Consider the following 19,884-nt stretch of genomic DNA (forward strand, 5'->3'; position numbering starts at 1 on the left):
AATGCACCTTTAGGTTTATTAGTGAAAATACTTGAGAATACAGACTCCTTAAAAGTTAACAATCTAAAATGACAAAATTATGAAACAAAGGTCATTGACTAAACCAGCTCACAAATTAAGCTAAATTAATAAATCTAAAAACACAGAAATAATGTTTTACGCAGCAAACTGAACTAAACAGGCACTATTTGCAGCCAGAGGTATCAGATCCAAAGACCCCTGCTATTGCAGGCCCTGTGGCCGACTTGTAAGTAAAGGCTTTAGAGCCAGCAGGAGAGCTCAACTGATTAACAGTGCCTGCTGCACTGACCATCTGAATGTGATCCCTGAGTCCCTGTGGCAAGGAGAATCTTGGAAAGTTGTCCTCTTGATTTCCACAAGTACACCGTGGCATGTGTCACATACACACTCCACTTTTTTTTTTTTTTTAAGAAGGCACCATATTTCAGGGTATGTGAAAAAGCAAAAAGTCAGGACAGACCAGGTCAACCTAGGTTACAATTCCACCATGCCTCGTCTCATTCCAATGACTCCAAAATGAACACCCATTAACTGGCACTTACATCATCCTCACTCCGAGACGTCACAACAGCATCGATCATCTTCCGAGGATTATTCACACTAGAGACAGTAAGCTTACCCAAAGAGCCCTCGAACTGCACTGCAAGGACAAAGAAGACTCCAGTAAAGACTTGGCATAAAGCAGACAGCATTCAAATCTTTTCTTGGTTCTTCACCCATGGTTTAATAATTTACCACAAGAATGTATTTAGTGAAGCAACCCCTTTCCTTTTCTCTTTTGCTTCAATCATGATCCTATGCTTCTGCCTCCTCAATACTGAGATTACAGATGAGAATCACCACAGCCACCTAATGCAAGTCCTTTGCATAATCTATTCTCTACCTTTCATTAAAATAATTATCAAAAGAATATTTCCTCTATCTATTTTAGGAATACTAAAAAAGATCATAGTAAGTTTTTAAAAATTACAGAATCTCAACGAGCAAAGGATCTATGAGTTCGTCTGTCGGGTTACCCATGCTCTCCACAAGTTTCTCTTAACAATAGACTGGGACCTTACCAGGCTTATAAGCATGCTCCAGTTTGGCCACCTGGGGGGTGATGAGCTTGGTACGCTCCTTCTTAGGACCATCACCTTGTATTTCTTCAGCAGCTGACAATTTCTCCAGTTTTTCAAAGTAATTCTACAAGACAAGATGGCTTTCATTGCAAAACAAACACAGATCCCCACTGTTATTCATACTAATTACACCAATGGTAGTCATAAAGCTAGGACTCCAGAAATACACTGATGCCTAGGTTTTCTTTTAACTTTATTTTGTTTATGTTGTGGGAATAATCTTTTTGTACACTGTGTAGATATGTCTTTGCCAAGGCATCTTCTGATTGTTTAATAAAGAGCTCAACGGCTAATAGCTAGGCAGGAAGAGGTTAAGCAAGACTCCTGGGAACAAAGAGAGGAAGAGGAGATGAATCTACGCACTAGGAGATGCCAGCAAGCCGGACACACAGAATGGGAGAGAGCCACACGAAAGAATGTGGATTAATAGAAACAGGTTAAATTGAGCTATAAGAGCAAGCTGGGAAGAAGCCTAAGCTAAAGGCCAAGCTTTCATAATTATTAATAAGTCTCCGTGTCATTATTTGAGGGCTGACAGTCCAAGAAAGTCCAACAAGAAAGCTTACTACACATCTATTTATTTTTGCTTTTTTGAGATAGAATTTCTCGGTGTAACTGCTCTCACTATCCTCGAATTAGCTCTGTAGACCAAGCTGGCCTCGAACTCAGAGATCTGCCTGCCTCTACCTCCCAAGTGTTGGGATTAAAAACATGTGCCACCACCACCAGGCTATCTTATTTTTTTGATTTTTTTCCCCCAGTGTGCCCTCGCTGTCCTAGAACTCACTATGTAGACCAGGTTAGTCTAGAACTCAGAGATCTTCCTGTCTCTGCCTCCTCTGGTATTAAAGGCAAGTAAATCCATCCTTGCTTTATTAAAAACTAATCTATGGTCAGGTGGTGGCCGTGTACACCTTTAATCCCAGCAACTAGGAGGCAGAGGCAGGTGGATATCTGAGAATTTGAGGCCAGTCTGAGAAATCCTGTATCAAAACACACTCAAAATCCAAAACAAAACAACGAAACCAATCTACTGATTACGGGAACACAAGCGACAGAGTATGTTTATAGCACGTTCAATGCCCAGCACCACAAACCTGACACTAAGGGATTAAGGATTTGAAAGCTAAGGGATCCCTTAGCCTTCAAAAACATTGACTGGTTTAGTAAAATGTTCCAGTGGGCAAAGGCACTTGTCACCAATCATGATGACTGCTTAATAGGCACCTCAGCCACTACTCCTAGATATGGTGGAGGAGGAGGTTTATTGTAGATAAAAGGGAGACTGTAGGCAAAGACAGGGACACCTGGAAAAGTCCAGAGGGGGCATGACCCTGAGCCACGTGAGAAGGGAAGGGCAAAGGAGGAGACAAGGGAGAGAGAAGGACCAAGATACAGCAGCCAAGAGGACAAGGATACAAAACAGGCAACCAAAATGGCTGGATTATATAGGGGAACACCTCAAGGGGAAGGGCAGCCCAGGCTCTGAGCTAGAGTGTTCTGGGGGGAGGTGTTGGGAGGGGTTAAGGGTGGAGTATATTGGTCATACCTGTGGAGGAAAGGATTCTGGGAGAACCTGGTGGCCAGGTCCACCTTGATATATTAAATAGACACCTCAGCCATTTGTCTTGGGGTTTGAGACTTAACACTCAATCTCTGGGATCTACCTTATGAAAGGAAAAAGCTAATTCCCCACATGTGGGCCTCGACAGCTGTGCCTCAATGCCCACAAAATAAATGCTTTTAAAGAGTATTTTAAAAACGTGAATTAATGAAGTTGTCTTTAACAAGATCTCCTGAGTAAATTGGGAGCGTGGGGATCACAGAAGATAGAAGGGGAGGGCAGATGAGGGAGGGGAGAAAAATAAATAGCTCAATAAAAACAAACAAAAAAAGATGAAGATGTCTTTAAAGTTAGATTGCTAATATTCTTCTCTTTATTTTTTGGTGTGTATGGGGGTACTACAGATTGAAGCCTGAAACTTATACATGCTAAGCAAGTGCTCTCCCACTGAGCTACATCCCTAGCCCCACACCACCAATATTCTTAGATTATTAATGCCAAAATGAAAATATCAATCTGAGCACATAAAGCTTGACAATATCAAGTATTAAAAAATGGACAGAATCTACTTAGTCAATTTGTATCCCTGAACAATATCTCAATAGAAAATTCTATTACTAGCATAAGTGGACAAATAAATTGTTCTCAAAGCAAGCACTGGCTATTTACCTGGTAATAGAAATCATCCAGGTAGGGATCAGTGCTCTGCAGCTGCATCATCTGGATTTTAGAGACCCAGTCCTTCTCCCGCTGCAACATGAGATTAGCATAGGGATCCTTCCGGAGATGATCTTGATGACTGGTCCGGTGACTTCCTCTGTCTCCCGCACCATTGAGATTCCGATGCTGACTAAAAGGCCAAGTCAGCATATTAGCCATGCTTTTCTTTCTCTCTCTTTTTTTTTTTTTCGAGATAGGGTTTCCCTGTGTGACAGTCCTAGCTGTCCTGGAACTAGCTCTTGTAGAAGACCAAGCTGGCCACAAACTCATGGGGATTCACCTGCCTCTGCCTCCCGAGTGCTGGGTTTAAAGGGGTGCACCACCACCACCCGGCCAGCCATGCTTTTCAAAATACAAACATGCTGGTTCAAAAACACCCCCCCTCTGCCTTTGTGAAGGAAAAAAGAATCAAAGGGAAATAAAGCTATGTGATACACAGTCACAGAAATAACATTAAGATCTGAGCACTTCCCCTTTGTTAAGTACATCCATATCTGGACTTTTTTGCAGATTATAACCACACGCAGGAGGTAGATTTCTTCACTTAATACACTGAGGCCAGGAGAAACCAAAGCTATTTAGAGGGTGGCAGAGTAAGACTGAATACTGGCCAATCCGATCCTAAAGTCTGTACTCTTTAATTTTTCCTTAACTCACTGAAAATCATAACACTTTGATGTATCCAGCTCAAGCAAATACTTTAATAAATATTTGCCCATTGTCCAGATTTAGTATTTTGGCCAATTTGGTTCACTTTGAAGTCACACAGCCAACCATGGTGACACAAACTTATATTCCCAATACTCAAGGCTTACTAAAAACCGTGGATCTGAAGCCAGCCTGGGATAGAGTTTGAGGCTGGTTTCGACTACACAGAGAAAACCTGCCTCAAAAAACCAAGTAATACAGTTGAGAGTTGAAGGCCTTCAAGATTGTGTAAAAATTTTTATGTGCATGTACAAGGCAGAAGAGGGTGTCAGATCTCCTGGATCTGGAATAATAGGTGACTATAAGCTGGGAACTCAACTCTGGTCCTCCTACAGCTTCCTTTTCAAATAAGAACCACCATGCAGTCTTTAGATGGATTCAACATGTTCATACCTTTATACTGCTTGTTCATCTGTCTTTGAATGTTTCTTTCTTTCTTTTTTTTTTTTCTTTTTTGATTCAGGGTCTCACTATGCAGACCTGGCTAGCCTGGCTATATATATAGTCTCACTATGTAGGTCAGGCTGTCCTGGAACTCAGAGACCCACAGTGCTTTTACCTCCTCAGTGCTGGGATTAAATGCATGAACCACCATGCTTGGTTTGTCTTTTAGTCCCTGCTTCCCCCCAAAGACAGGGTTTCTCTGTGTAACAGTCTTGGCTGTCCTGCAATTCACTTTGTAGACCAGGCTGGCCTTAAACTCACAGAGATCTGTCTGCCTCTGCTTTCCAAGTGCTGGGATTGATTAAAGGAGTGCACCCCACTGCAGGGTTTCGAGTCTTTATACAGTATTATTCTGTATACTTTTGATTGCATAAATGGTAACAGGATAATTCTACTTGCTTCCTTACATCACAAAAGTATATTATAACGTGAAACTGCAAAGATGTGGTCTAGCCATGTTTGTAACTTTGTCTACTGCCTAAATCCTCTCCTGAGGAGCTACATACTCAATCGTCATCCCAAATAGAACAGTGAGAAACTTCAAGTTGTGCTTGTCTGAAGATGGTAACTGTCTTAATTTTCATCTTTACACTGAATTAAGTGCGCTTGAACATCTCTTCAGTTTTAGAAACCACTCAACACATTTTCTTCTAATGAGAACTAAATATTTGGGCATGTGTTTTGCTAGTGTTTTCATTTCTTCATCAAAGAATTTTTTTTTTTAGCGATCTTTGTTTATTATTTGTTTGGCTTCTTCCTTTTTTAGGTCTCCCACATGCCTCCAAGTTATAGAATTACAAGCATGTGGGCTGGAGAGATGGCTCAGAGGTTAACAGCACTGGCTGCTCTTCCAGAGGTCCTGAGTTCAATTCCCAGCAACCATATGGTGGCTCACAACCGTCTATGATGAAATCTGGTGCCCTTTTCTGGTGTGCAGGCATATATGCAGGTAGAATGTTGTATACATAATAAATAAATCTTTAAAAAAAAGAATTACAAGCATGTGTCACCAACACCTGCCAAGAATTAAATTTAATTATTTTAATACAGTTAAATGTATTAATCTTTTTCTATATAGCTTATAAATATAAATGGAGTTTTGTTTATAAGTCCACATTGGTTTCCTTTTTCTCCTCTGCAAAAATATATTCTAGAACATTTTTGAAAGTGAGAATTATACAGAGAACAAAATCGGATGTTGCGAACCCCTCAAAGCTATACCTAGTTTCCTTAATTTATCTAGGCAAATAATTATAGAACGACTTGATATAGACACAGAAGAAGAAGCTTTATATATCCTACTGTTATTAGTTTTCAAAACCTACTAAAGTTTTGCCACACAGCCAGGGACACACACACGTGTGTGTGTGTGTGTGCATACATTTGAATGAATACAAAATAATGAGAGAAAAAGAATGACCATTGTGCTCACTAACATCTACATTTAGAGCTGGCTACTGTATTTAAGATTACTTCTGAATTAGAAGACAAGAAAAAGGCAGTTAAGACGTGATTATAAATTTGATAAGGAATATAAATGTCAGAGATCAACTTTAACTATGACTTAAGGCCAACATGACTTTGACTATCACATACATAAGTAAATAAATGTAATAGAAATCTTGTCATTTAGAGAGCTAGCATATAGTGTGTGTGTGTGTGTGTGTGTGTGTGTGTGTATACACAGGTGTATATAAAAAAGAGAAGAAAAGAAGAGCCAGTGATATAGTTCGGTGGGTTATGGCACTTGACAGTTGAGTTCAATTCCCAGAACCAACTTGGCGGAAGATAAGAACCAATCCCTGCAAAGTTGTTTCCACGGATCCACATATGCATACACACAGCATAAGCACAACAAAATATGCTCTGTACTTAACAAACGTATAAAAAAAAAAGCAAAACCAAACAAACCAAAAGTAGCCCGCGTCAGCAGCTTCCTCTTACATGTGAGAATGATGAGTACTCACTTTCTGCTCTGCTGCTGCCTCTGATGCAACAGGCGCCGGTGCTGTGGATGAAGGTGAGTTGTGTCTGGTCTAAACATTGGGGCCTGAGATCTAAGAAAAAAGGGAAAATGGTTCTTGATTACCTCATTTTGATGACTTCATTTTTAAAAAGATTGTCAGTACAGAATAATGTCACACATGTTCTCTCAAGGGACGGTCAGAGTGTATTCCAATCAGGCTTTTAGAAGGGAAAGCTGTATTTTTAAATTTCTTCCACAATGACCAATCCCTTAACCCAAGAGGATGACTATGATTTATGATACCAAATCCCACTGCAGACACTGCTATGAAAGTATTTTATAGACATAATTTACATTTATAATCAGTTGACTTTAAGAAATTGCCCTCCCTAATCTGGGAGGCCTAACAGCCAAAACCAGAAGTCCCTCAGAGAAGAAACCTCTATCAAGACCAGAAATAATCTGCTGGGACTCTAGCCTACGAGCTGACATACTTCAGGGTCAAGACTGCAATGTGACTCTTAGTTTCTAGCCTACTAAATGGATTTCCAAATTGCCAGTCAGTTCCTTAGATTAAAATAACTTTCCCCACATATACGTATCTTCTACTGATGTTTCTCTTGAGAACATGAACTGACATGATTTATATAAGACGACACAATTTTTTCCGAGCAGAATCCGAGTCCGTCTCCTTATAAAACCAGCAACTCAGCTGGACTGAGATCAGCTAGCTTCTTGGCCTGTCTTTATCTGTTACTTCTTCAGTCATCACCACCATGTATCTTACTGCATAATGTTTGAAAAATGGGTATGAAATAAAACTTTAGTAAAAGAAGCAATTAATCTATCATGTGCAAAAGAGGCAAAATACTCCGGAGAGCAGTGTAGAGCCTGAAGACTCAAGCAGTTCTCTGACAACTTGAGGATCCAGGAGCTTCTCAAATACTTATATCATAAAAGTTTTACATTGTAAAACTAAATGAGAAATAAAACTTTTATACCATAAAACTAAAATGTCTGACAATGGATCAACAGAGACATGTTTTGTATACCTTAGGTTTTGCAGGTGAGGTCCTGGGCCAGGAGGATGCTGCTGGGGGGGTGGTGTAGTGGGGGGTGGAGCACTAAAGAAGGCACGGAAGCCTGGTGCTGGGGGAAGCATCTGCCCAACTCGCCCTTGTAGCAACTTAGGATTCATGGCAGCCAGGGGGCTACCAACAAATCCAGGGACCCGTGCAAACTGGCTGGGAGACATCCGTCCAGGCTGTAGCTGCAAAGAAGAACAAGATCTTTAGTATAATAGAATTAGCAATTCCCACTAGCCCCACTCCCTTCTGTGGACAGGGTTTCATTATGTACTTCAGGCTGTTTGGGAACTCCCGTGTAGCTCTGGCTGCTCTCAAACACATGATCCTAATTCAGTCTCCCAAGTGTTGGAATTATAGGCAGGCACCATCAAAAAGGTAAATACTATTTCCATTAATGTTCTTGCTTGAGAAAACGAGAGGGGGGGCGTGAAATGAAAAAGGGCCACGCGCTAAGAGTGAAAGAAGCAGGTGTCAAGCTTCAGTGGATTTTAGGACAGTAGGATTATCTTTATGGGGTATGGCTAAACCGTAGGCTTACCTGTGCTCCTCCAAGAAGCTGTGCTCTCTGCAGGGGACTAAGTACAGGAGGAACACTAGGCGGAAAAGGGTGGCCCAGAAGGGAGGAGTTCTAAGGACACAAAAAAGGGAAATTATGTTCATATTATGGATCAAGCAAATCAATATATTAAGCAAACTCAGAATAAATTTGGTATAAAGTTAGATTTAAATACCCTCAAACTGGAGAGCTTTATATCAGAAAAGAAAGAAATTATGAAACACTATGTCCATGTAAGAGGAAAGACAGCAGCAGAATGAAAGGCTTAAGTAGCAGAAAATAAAAACGAGCATAGATCTTTCTGCGCTTTTCCTTTTGTTGAGACAGAGTCTTGCTAAGTAGCTTGAACTGGTAGCCTGAAAGTCACTCACTATACAGACCAGGCTAGCCCGGAATTAAGAATCCTTCTGCCTCAGTCTACTGAGTGCTAGGAATACAGGCATATAGAGTAATTCCCAGCTGAGCTTACAAAAAGTGGCAGGCAACAAAGTAAAATTTTCTTTTCTTTTCTTTCTTTCTTTTTTTTTTTTTTAGTTTTTTGAGACAGGGTTTCTCTGTAGCTTTGGAACCTGTCCTGGCACTAGCTCTTGTAGACCAGGTTGGCCTCGAACTCACAGAGATCCGTCTGCCTCTGCCTCCAGAGTGCTGGGATTAAAGGCGTGCACCACCACCTCCAGGCCAAAGTAAAATTTTCTCCTTTGACCTTGGGACCACAAACCTCAGGAAATAAGGAATACATACAATCTAGAAAATATCAGCTCTACTACATAGTAATGGTGATCATGAAGCTCACATTATACATTCCTATTATGTTATAAAGTGACATACCGGGACACTGCAGAGCTGGTTTGGTGACATCCTCTCACCATAGGGAGCAGGATAACGTGGTGGCATTGGGGGCCGTACATGAACAGGCTTCGGACACAGAATCTATTAAGACAAACATACACAACTACATTCAATGAATCAGTCTTTTGCCTTCCTACACTCCCTCCCCTTAAGTACTGGTAGAGACACAGAACTCAATGCAAAGCCCTACTTCTAAGCAAATTTCTCTGGCTATGGGTTCAAACATAGAACCTTTGTTCACTTCCTCTCACAAATTAGTTTCATCTTAACTGAGGAAGATTTAGCTAATTCTCCAGTATCCCCACCCTTCCATGCTATCTGAGGGAAGTACCAGCAGACATTCTGACTTGAAAATTTTCTCCAAGAGGATATATTTTGGTTATAGTGAGGGACAAGGAATGATAAGAAAGCTGGAGGATTAACTAAGTCCTATTCTGAAGCCTCAGTGATATGGCCGCCATGCTCAGCAATGTTGTGATACATTGTGACTCCACCATTTCTTATGATATTGAGCCTAACTAGGCCATACCAACACCACCCTCCCCCCATACCTTCCAAATTGGCCTTCCTTTTCAGCTGCTGGTTTCAGGTGGAGGAAAGTCTATGGAACAGGACTGCACAGGCTCTAGGGAAAGCAGGGATATCTTAAAGGTAAAAAGGGATGTGGACAATGCTGAGTGTTCCCACTCCCCCCAGCTTTCAGTTATCTCTCTGCTAATGTACCCGGCAGCCAGCAAAACACCTCAAAAAGGATATAATGTACTAATGTGGCTAACTACTCTTTTCTCCCCCAGTTAAAAGATATCAGAAGCAGCAGCAGCAAATGGTATTAGGGAATGTGTCTCATCTGCACTAACGTCTTCTCTAATTGGCTATTATTTTAGTGCCTACCCACAATGTCCACCCTCCTCCCAGTATCCTAAATAATTTTGCCCAGATTCCCAATATTCTGGGCTGTGTACATTAATGAAAGGTACCTGTTGGTTGAAGCTGGGAATGGCCATCTGCTTAGGTGGGGTGCCTATAGGAACAGCTCGAACAGGAGGACTTCCAATGACAGGTGATGTTGACCGCCTTGGTAAAGCTCGCTCAGAAAGGTCCCGATCATCTTCTGGGCCCTGTGGGGGCCGCTGAGGCAAGGCATATTCTAATACAGACACTGTAGGCATTTCCTAATTGAGGAAATGGTTAAAAACCATACAGAGAAATTATCTAGCTTGTAATGAAGGTATCTTAATTTTTATTTAATTTTAACTCACATATAGTAAGTCATCCTTTAGTATACAATTCTCTGACTTTTGATAAATTACATGACCAATTTTATGATTCCCATAAAATTCCTTTATATTATTCTTTCAAAATCAGCCCTTTGGCCCTGTGCCTACCACTGTCCAACAATCTGGCCCTGATCTGCAGTTCTGCCTAGAATTTAACTAGCTCAAATCTTACACTGACATCTATGAGCTCTAACAACTCCCTTTTAGCCTTTAAACTGAGGGCTGAGAAAGGGAGCATTATTAGCAGGTACAATTAGCAAGTGCTGGATACAGCAAAGAAAGCTAACACTGGTGAATGAGACACACTTCTATATTATTACAGTATATTACTGTTAATATATACTATATTATCACAGTAAGACAAGGATGACAACGCGAGCTAACTTATCTGTGGATACGAGTCACTGTACACGAAAAGAAAATGTTTAAAATACCTGAGCAAGAAGTGGTCCACGGATTCGCCTCAGAACTTCAGATCCATCCCAGATGCTGGAATTCAGACTTCTGGGTTGAGGCTGCCAAAAAGAAACATACACACAGTCTAGAAAAGTGTGGCTCTTGGGCTTGGTCCTCAACTACTTGGGAATAAGATGTCACACTGTCCCAGCCTCAGCCTCCCCAGTGCTGGCATTTTATATGCGAGTCACCCCAACTGACCAATTAATAATTTTCTATGGCACATATAATTCTGTTATTAAACAGAAAATAAATGATAAAGCTAAGTACTTTATTAATCTGTTGTTATCTGAGCTATTGTTAGTTCCCACATAAGTAACTTACTTGTAAAACTGGCCTCGTCTGCACTGCTCTCATGATAGCTGGATCTTCTAGCTCATTTTCAATCACCATCTTACTGAGCCTTTCTGCGAGATTCTCCTCATGGTCACCCAACAGGTCCATCTCATCCCTCTCTCTACTGCCTGCTTGTTCATCAGCTGCCGCAGGTAGCTTCTCTTCCAGCTCAGCCAGGCGCTCATGTGCTTCCTGCCAATCATCATCTGTAAGACAAGTCAGTTCATAGAAGAAATGTAGCTCAGCTGGATGGTGTGGTGCATGTCTTTAATCCCAGTACCTGGGAGGCAGAGGCAGGGAGATGTCTGTGAGCTCTGGGTCAGCCTGGACTACACATCAAGTTCCAGAGCAGCCAGAGTAGAACAATGAGACCCTGCCTCAGAAAAAAACAAACAAACAAACAAATAAATTCTCTCTCTCTCAACAAAAAGGTTTTATGACAGTTAAGTTTCTGTAAGCAGACACGACATACATAAAGTGAACTTTTCACTATTAAAAATAGAAAACATATTAGGAATAAAATACAAGTTCTGAGGGTCTCGAGAAATGACTTAGTGGATAACAGTACTTGCTGCATAATCATGAAGACTAAAATCTGGATCCTAGTACCTGTTTAACGGGGCCAGGGATCCTGCATATGCCTAGCACACTAGCTCCAAGGTGGGACACCTGCTTTGATCTCCACACACAAAAGGGCATGTACCTGAACACTCATGTAGGAATACAGTCACATACTCATTCTCTCTGTCTCTCAACAGTTTCAAGTATTAACTAACAATGTCTGAATCTTTTCCCAGTCTGAAACTGACTTCTAAACTGTGGATAGGTCTTTTATACTACTTTGGGTACACAACTAGTTTCGAAATTTGAAGATATTTCAGGCAAACACTACAGGAAAAAGTAAGAACCTATAAGCACTAACACAAGACTTTCTCCTAAATTTAACTGCCATCTTCTTCTAAGCCAGCAGTTCTCAACCTGTGAGCCACAGACTCTTGTGCAAGCCTATCTCCAAAAATATTTACAATTCATAAAAATAGCAAAATTACAGTTATGAGAATAATTTTATTGTTGGGGAGTAACCACAACATAAGGAACTATACTAAAGGGTTGAAAATTAGGAAGGCTGAGAACCACTTAGAATTTAAGTCTTTGAATCTATTAAATTTTAGTTAGTATTTTTAAAGTCTTTATTATATGACAAGTGCTGTTTTAGGAACACAGGATCCAATGTACACGACAAGAATGCTACCCTCTCCTAGTCTTCATTCAAACAGGAAAACAAAGAAAATAAACACAATGAATAAGCAAAGGACACATTGTACTAGAAGAAAATTCTATGGGAGCATGGAAGAAAGGTAGACGAAAATGTAAACAGATGTTCAAAGACAGGTCACACTGTGATGACGACGACAGAGCCAAGATTTTAACTCTCCCTCTGTACACTGTACCTTGGATATCTTCTCGTGTAAATACATGGAAATACTCATTTTTTTAAAAAAGATTTACTTATTTAGTATGTATACAGTATTCTGCATACAGGAATGCTTGCAGGCCAGAAGACACCAGATCTCATTGTAGACGGCTGTGACTTACCATGTGGTTGCTGAGAATTGAACTCAGAACCTATGGAAGAGCAGCCAGTCCTTAACTGCTGTGCTGTCTCTCCAGCACCCAATACTGATTTTTTCTTATTTTTTTTAAACCACTATATATGATTCTATTCTATCAACATACTAATTTAACTCATTCCCTAGTGAAAAGCATTCCGAAATTTAAAACTACACTGTAGGAAACATGATGCATATCTTAAGAGACTGAAGTATTTACGTAGGCTAACTCATGTTTAGAGTCAGGCTATATATTTAAACTTTACTATTTATCAAATAGAAATGTATCACATATATAATACTAATAATCCAAAAAGCAAAGCAAGTAGGACTTCCAAATTCAATATTTTGGTGTCAAAGGACTTTTTCAGAACTCTGTGAAAGATCCAAACATTAGTCTTCTTAAGGTGTCCTTAAAATGATGTGGATCATGGAGAGAGGGCTCAGTGGTTAGGAGCACTGGCTGTTCTTCCAGAGATCCTGAGTTTAATTCCCAGCAACTACATGGTGGCTCACAACAAGGGATCTGATACCCTCTTCTGGCATAAAGTGAACAGAGCACTCATATACATAAAATAAATAAATTAAAATTAATTGTGGACTATGCGGGGCAGTGGTGACGGTGCACACCTTTAATTCCAGAGGCAGAGGCAGAGGCAGGTAGATCTGTGAGTTGGAGGCCAGTCTGGTCTACAGAGTAAGTTCTAGGACAGTCAGAGCTGTTATACAGAGGAAACCCTGTCTCAAAAAACCAAAACAAACAAAAAACAAAACAAAACAAAACAAAAACCAAAACAAAAAACCCCAAAACAAACAAACAAATAAACCCAAGCCTCTAAACGTAAGCCACCTTTCATGTGGGGTTTCAGCCCCTTAACAAAATGCATGGTCAAGTGTCATAGAAAAAAATTTAAGGAGCTACTTTATTATGAGAAGCTTGGAAAGACACCATGTTGTGCTCAAAAGGGAAAAAATATACTTCAGATAAAAATTATAGAATTTAACTGGGTGGTGGTGGCTCATACCTTTAATCCCAGGACTTGGGAGGCAGAGACAGGCGAATCTCAGGGTTCAGAGTTCAAGGCCAGCCTGGTCTACAGAGTCAGTTCCAGGCCAGCGAGGGCTACACAGAGAAACCCTGGCTTGAAAATAAATATTATACACACACACACACACAAATATAATTTAAATTTTACTTATAAGTCTTACTTATAAGCATATATATATATATATAATTATAGAATTTACGTGGCTAATTACAAAACATTATCAAGAAAAAGGTAACTGGGGTTGGAGAGATGGTTCAGTGGTTAGGAGCACTGGTTGCTCTCCCAGAGGACCTGGGTTCAATTCCCAACACCCACATGGTAGCTCAGACCTGTCTGTAATTATAGTTCCAGGGCTTCTGACAACCCTCACACAGACATGCATGCAGGCAGAATACCAATGAGCATAAAATAATAATACAACAGCAATAATAATAACTGGAGCGATGGGTCAGTGGACACAGCACTTGCCACATAAACATGAGGTTAATAGTTCAAATCCCTAGCATCCATATAAAAAAAAATCTGTGTAGTATTCCATCTGTAATCCCAGTGCTGCAGAGGTGGGGGAAAGGGGGACAGGGGATGGGGAAGAGATATCTTGGGGCCAAGTTGCTTAGAAAGGCTAGCAAGCTCTGGATTCAGCTAGAGACCCTATCTCAGCATTTAATAAAGTGGGAGGGTGATTGAGGAAGTTACATTACCTACCCTCTAGCCTCCACACACACCTTCACACATGCAAACATGAACACACATACACCACACAAAATACACATGATAGAAAGTGAAACTAAAAGCTCAACACACAAACATGCACTTTCATACACAAGCACACACAAATGAACTAAAACATGAACACAAACTAAAAATATAGTTGCTCAGCTATATGCCAATGTCTGACCGAAGTTTACTATTGCTCAAAGAGATATATAAAGAATAATAAAAGGAAGGAGACATTTCTTCACTTAATTAACCTGTACACCCTGAATGAACTCTTTCCATAAACTTCAAGCCCATCTTCAGGCTATTTTTCTTTTCCTTTTTTCTTTTTTGGTTTTTCGAGAAAAGGTTTGATTGTTTAGCTCTGGCTGTCCTGGAACTTGCCTGTATACTAGGCTGTCCTTGAACTCACTGAGCTCTGCCTGCCTCTGTCTCTGCTTCTCAAGTGCTGGAATTAAAGGCCTGTGCCACTACCGCCAGGCAGCTATTTCTAAATAAAAACAAGAAGTCATTATGTTTATGCTAAGGAAAAAGCAGGGAGGAACACTGAGCTCTTCTAAATCAAAGCAGATTTCCAGACTTCACCAAATACACCTGTACGACAATCAGTAACTTACAGTTTGTATTCACAGTTCCTGAACCCCTTGGCCTCTGTGTTTATCTATTAAAATCAGGACAATATTGAGGCTGTGGATATAGTTCAGTGGTACAGCATTCACCTTGTGAGGCTTTTGTTCAACCCCTAGTACAGGGGAAACAAACACTGCTGTAAAAATTAATAATATACGTTCAATATCGAGAATGGAGTCTATGACCACCAGGTTAAGTTTAAGCTTTTATTTTTAGAAAACGGATAGGGATTACTTAACACCATTTGTTGCTCTGAGATGATGTAAACACTTTTTTTTTTATACAGAAGACAAAGGTTAAGTTTCTTACAGAAAGGTGACATGAGAACTTTTGTTGCCAGTGACCTAACATATTATTCAAGGCGCTGACACCACAAATCACAAATCATTAAATCGACAATTTAAACCCACTGGTTTAAACTCTGTATATTGCTTGTGTATCTATGGTTTTTCCAAAGAAGTGACAGATCAACTTAGAAAGCATTTTTTTCCATAACAAAGATATTGTAAAGGTATCAAGAATTTCAGTTTACAATTCCATCTTATCAAACTCTGAATGGAAAGCAAAGACCTTTGGAAAACTTTTTTCTAGTATAACCTTTGTTGGCAAAGAAGTCCTTAATCACCCTTCTGTTCTCAGGTGCAAAGTAAGCTAGCCATGTTATCCTGTTGCCTCTACATTCTACCAGCTGCTCTACTACGCACCCCAAGAACCTTTACCAGACCACATAAAACAGTTCTATATAATCCAGTATCCTTTCCAAGAATACTTGTGATGACAAACAAAAATGTAAGGGGGGAGGGGGAATATTGTCAAAACTCTGAAGGTCAGTAAGAAGGTGAAAACCATTCTATCAAGGTTCAAAATTGAGAATATATTATTATGCTGTCTCATCTTAGTAAATCTAGAATAGAAATCTAGTAAATAATAGAAAAATCCAGAGAAGCATATGCTGCTTGCTGCTTCTATTGTATTTTAGGGGTTACCGCTAAACTACCTCCTAAATACGATTTGCAATTCATGTCATTCCTCAGTGCCTGTAATTCTATTCTACATAGCTTCCTTTGCTATCTCCATGGAGACAGACAACAGCATCTTGGATCATGCCACTCTCCTGGACAATCTCATCTCCTGAGCGCTGGCTATCCTCCAAAGCTCTCTATGCCCTTTTCTACCAAGCACTGCTTCTACTTTCAGTTATCTCTTGTTGCTCTCCTTTGTGACAATTTTGGTTTTCTAGACAAAGCAAACCTTTCCATTTTGCCACTTCATTCAACTCTGTGAGCTTTGAAGAATTTAAGCTGTCTAAATTATTGCAAAACCAGTAGCCACTATAACAATTTTAAAGTTTTTTGAAACTGAACACCTTAGGATCATCCAATACTACTGTATTTTTCCTGGATTTCTTATTATTTAACTTGGAACACTTATTGCAGAGACTGAACTTCAGCAATTCCAAAGAAATCACAAATATTTACACACACCCCTAATCTAAACACCGTTATTCCCGGATTCTGATAGCAGAAGCAGGAATACCTACATTTCATGTTCTCATCTGTACACTTTGTTTTTTTTTAAAGCACAACTTGTTAGTTTACTTTCTTTGAACTTGTTCTGAGTACTTTTATGAACTCATGAAGATATTCTATTACTAAAATTCTTTGTATAGAAAGTGTTTTTAATGCACTGAAGAAACCTTGAGACAGCAGTAATTATTATGCAACAAAGTTGTGATGGTCTAGAATGTTTCCCCCTTTTGAGACAGGGCTTTTTCCCATGTAGCCCAAGCCAGCCTAGCACTCAAAATACCCCTCTTCCTCCTTTTGATTGTGGTAGACTGAATTTTAAAATGTCTTACATAGAATTTTCTACAAGTCCATTAGTTTTCCTTGTGTGCTCTACAAACACTCCCTTTACTACAATTATTTTCATCATCATTTAAATGTCTACTTTTCCAGGGATTTAAATTCTTTACTCTGGCAACCCAGAGCTACACTGTGTTGAGACTTCCTGTTATTACAGGTAAGGCAGAGGCCCAGGTGAGCAGAAGAGAAGATAAACTACTGTGACTGAGGGGAGTCTGTACTATTATATAAGAAACAGAACTGGGTCGGGAAGAAGGCTCAGCTTAGCAGATAAAACCACTGCATGCACACATCTGAACCTCAGAGCACAGCTGCATGCACTGGGCCCACATCTGTAATCTCAACATTCCTACTTTGGAACAGGAGGTGGAGACACAAAAATGACTTCCATCTCTGGGTCACCTCGTCTGGAATATGTAGCTCTCAGGCAGAAACAAGAGATCCTTTCTCAACAAGGTGGAATATGAGAACCAACTCCTGAACGCTGTCCTCTGACCTCCACGAAACGGCCAGGCACATGCTACACTGACCTACACTCATGCATACGCACACAGAATAAACAAAAATTCAAATTAGAGGTTGACTTTACTAAGACCAAAGCACTTGATCAGATCAACAGACACTATAAAAAGAAAGATGCCACTTACCAACTGCACCTGACCCAAACGTATCATCATTGAATTGATCGATTTCTTCATCTTCTTCTCCCAGGCCTTGAAATGCATCTTCATCTTCATCTAGAGGACAATCCTCTAAAGACTGCAAGAAAGAGAAAGACAGTTAACTTTTCATCAAATTTACTCAGTCATTTAAAGTAAGTCCTAATATTGGTGTCTCTTTAATGGCAGTAACATCTTAGACTTTTGGTAGATAAACACACAATTCTTTTATTCCACATGCTGAGATGTGCTAATTATAAACGAATACTTCATTATCTTGAGTTTCATATAGTTTCAAAAATAAAATATATTTTCTTCACTACATCCATGCTGTTTTCCCAACCCTTTGAAACCTTTCCATCTTTCTTCCTCTTTCCTGTAGAACTAAACTCTAGCCAGAATGCAGAACTCAAAACATTTTTATCCACAATTAAGCTGAGCATTAGAAAAACAATCACAGGTTCTTACTCTACTCTTACAAAACTGTCTAATCATGCACATAATTAACTTTTAAAAATTCTTAATTTATCTTTATTTTACGTGCATTGGTGGCTTAACTGAATGTATGTCTGTGTGAGGGTGCCAGGTCCCTTGGAACTGAAGTTAGTTATGAACTGCCATGTGGGTGCTGGGAATTGAACCTGGGTCATCTGGAAGAGCAGCCAGTGGTTTTAACAGCTGAGCCATTGCTCCAGCCCCTGCAACTCATTTTTAAAATTAATTTAGCGATACCGTTTGAGGGCCTACTATGTCTCAGGCTTTGAGCTAGGTACCAAACCTCAGTCCCTTACGTTGTAATTTTGAGCCAAATACAACTTGATTTAAAGAAATCTGTGTGAAGATCAAACCAAGTAAAGATTGTAGAATGCTGAATAAAAAAAGCTAGAATCACCATATCATCTTGGGTATGTTCTACTATTTCTCGGATCCTCCTGCCTCACCTTCCAGCCAGTAAATTAGCTCGGTGTATTCTAATTCCAATCATTTCTCTTGCTTCAGTTTAACAGGTTTTCTTTACTTATGGCAACTCTGTTTTGTTTTGTTTCTAGACAGGGTTTCTCTGCGTTCCTGCTCTGGGTGTCCTGGAACTCGCCTGGTAGACCAGGTTGGCCTTGAATACAGAAACCTGCCTGCCTCTGCTTCCTGAGTGGTTGGATTAAGGGCATGCACCACTGCTTCTTCTGGCAATTTCTAGTCACTGTATCTCATCATCTCCACGTTTAGACAAAGTAAGTTGAGTCAAAACTGTAAAATCAAAGACCCTACTGCTTTCATTGGTCAAAGATTCCAAATTGGAATTACACACTCTAATAGGAGGGCTTGTAATTTACCTCACCTGGGAACTTTTTCGACCGATGCTACGGTCCTCTCAATCTTCCACAGAGCTAGGCCCGCAACTGCCTCCACACCAGAAGCAACATCTAGCAACTCTCTTTGAAATCACAATGATCTACTTGTTCAAATCAGGATGACTCTCTAAAGATTTCCCTAGCTCAGTCCTTAAACCGTGGGTCCGGAATCTGTTTCATCCCTAGATTAGGAGTTGCTCAAGGTCACACAGCAGTGGGTGGCTGTCAGCAAACAGCTACTTGCTCCGGACGACGTCCTGAAACCCACCCTTTTCCTCCACTCACCCCGTAGAAACTTCTGCCGGACACGCCCCCCTCCCCACTCCGTGCATTCTTCACCGGCCGACTAAAGTCTCGGCCAAAAGGCCAGTCCCGGCTCCTGCACCTGACGGCTGCCCGCGTGCATAGGGGTGTGTGTAACAGGGGAGAAGGGGTTCCGGGTGCAGGGCGGGAAAAGCTTCCGTGGGCATCCCACGGGGAGTCTGCCTGAGGAAAAGCAACCGGGTAGGAGCAATGCTAATCTCCTCGGCAGCTCCGGGAGCGGAGGCGCAAGTGTAGGGTCAGGTTACCGCACTTAACGGGCCCTCCCCGCCGCAACCCAGCGGCCGGCTCTCTCCAGTCCCGCCCCTCCGCGGTCCGGTCCGGGCCCCGCCCGAGTCCCACGGCCGCTGCCGAGTCCTCAGCCACCCGCGCCCTGCCCCCTCCTCAGCGGAACAGGACCCACGCGGCGGGGCGGCAGAGGAAAAAGGGGCGCGCGGGCGAGGGAGGGGTCACTTCCGGTCGCAGCCACTCACCTCGTAGCGGAACATTCTTGGGGAGGGGGAAAGGGAGCGGGGAGGGGAATGGGGGGGAGGGAGGGAAAGAAGCGCCGACTCCCCGGGCTGCTCCGCGCGCGCGGG

The 19,884-nt window shown here is 41.1% G+C and overlaps 1 protein-coding gene across 1 annotated transcript in view; it reads right to left on the reverse strand.

Annotated features, from left to right (window-relative positions):
- The window catches only part of Patl1 (PAT1 homolog 1, processing body mRNA decay factor), a 32,360-nt gene extending 12,476 nt beyond the window's left edge, over positions 1-19,884 (reverse strand). The window contains exons 1-12 of the mRNA XM_041662031.1: positions 19,780-19,884; positions 17,625-17,736; positions 11,095-11,312; positions 10,749-10,829; positions 10,015-10,209; positions 9,017-9,118; positions 8,171-8,260; positions 7,597-7,814; positions 6,546-6,635; positions 3,376-3,556; positions 1,083-1,206; positions 564-661 (exon numbers count right to left, since the gene is read on the reverse strand). Of these exons, the coding sequence (XP_041517965.1) occupies positions 564-661; positions 1,083-1,206; positions 3,376-3,556; positions 6,546-6,635; positions 7,597-7,814; positions 8,171-8,260; positions 9,017-9,118; positions 10,015-10,209; positions 10,749-10,829; positions 11,095-11,312; positions 17,625-17,736; positions 19,780-19,794 (1,524 nt within the window). The 5' untranslated portion in view covers positions 19,795-19,884. The remainder of the gene's footprint in view (positions 1-563; positions 662-1,082; positions 1,207-3,375; positions 3,557-6,545; positions 6,636-7,596; positions 7,815-8,170; positions 8,261-9,016; positions 9,119-10,014; positions 10,210-10,748; positions 10,830-11,094; positions 11,313-17,624; positions 17,737-19,779) is intronic.

This window comes from Microtus oregoni, unplaced genomic scaffold (genome assembly GCF_018167655.1).
Source record: "Microtus oregoni isolate MIOR12 unplaced genomic scaffold, Mior012 000012F_ref0000307, whole genome shotgun sequence".
NCBI classification, from domain to species: Eukaryota; Metazoa; Chordata; class Mammalia; order Rodentia; family Cricetidae; genus Microtus; species Microtus oregoni.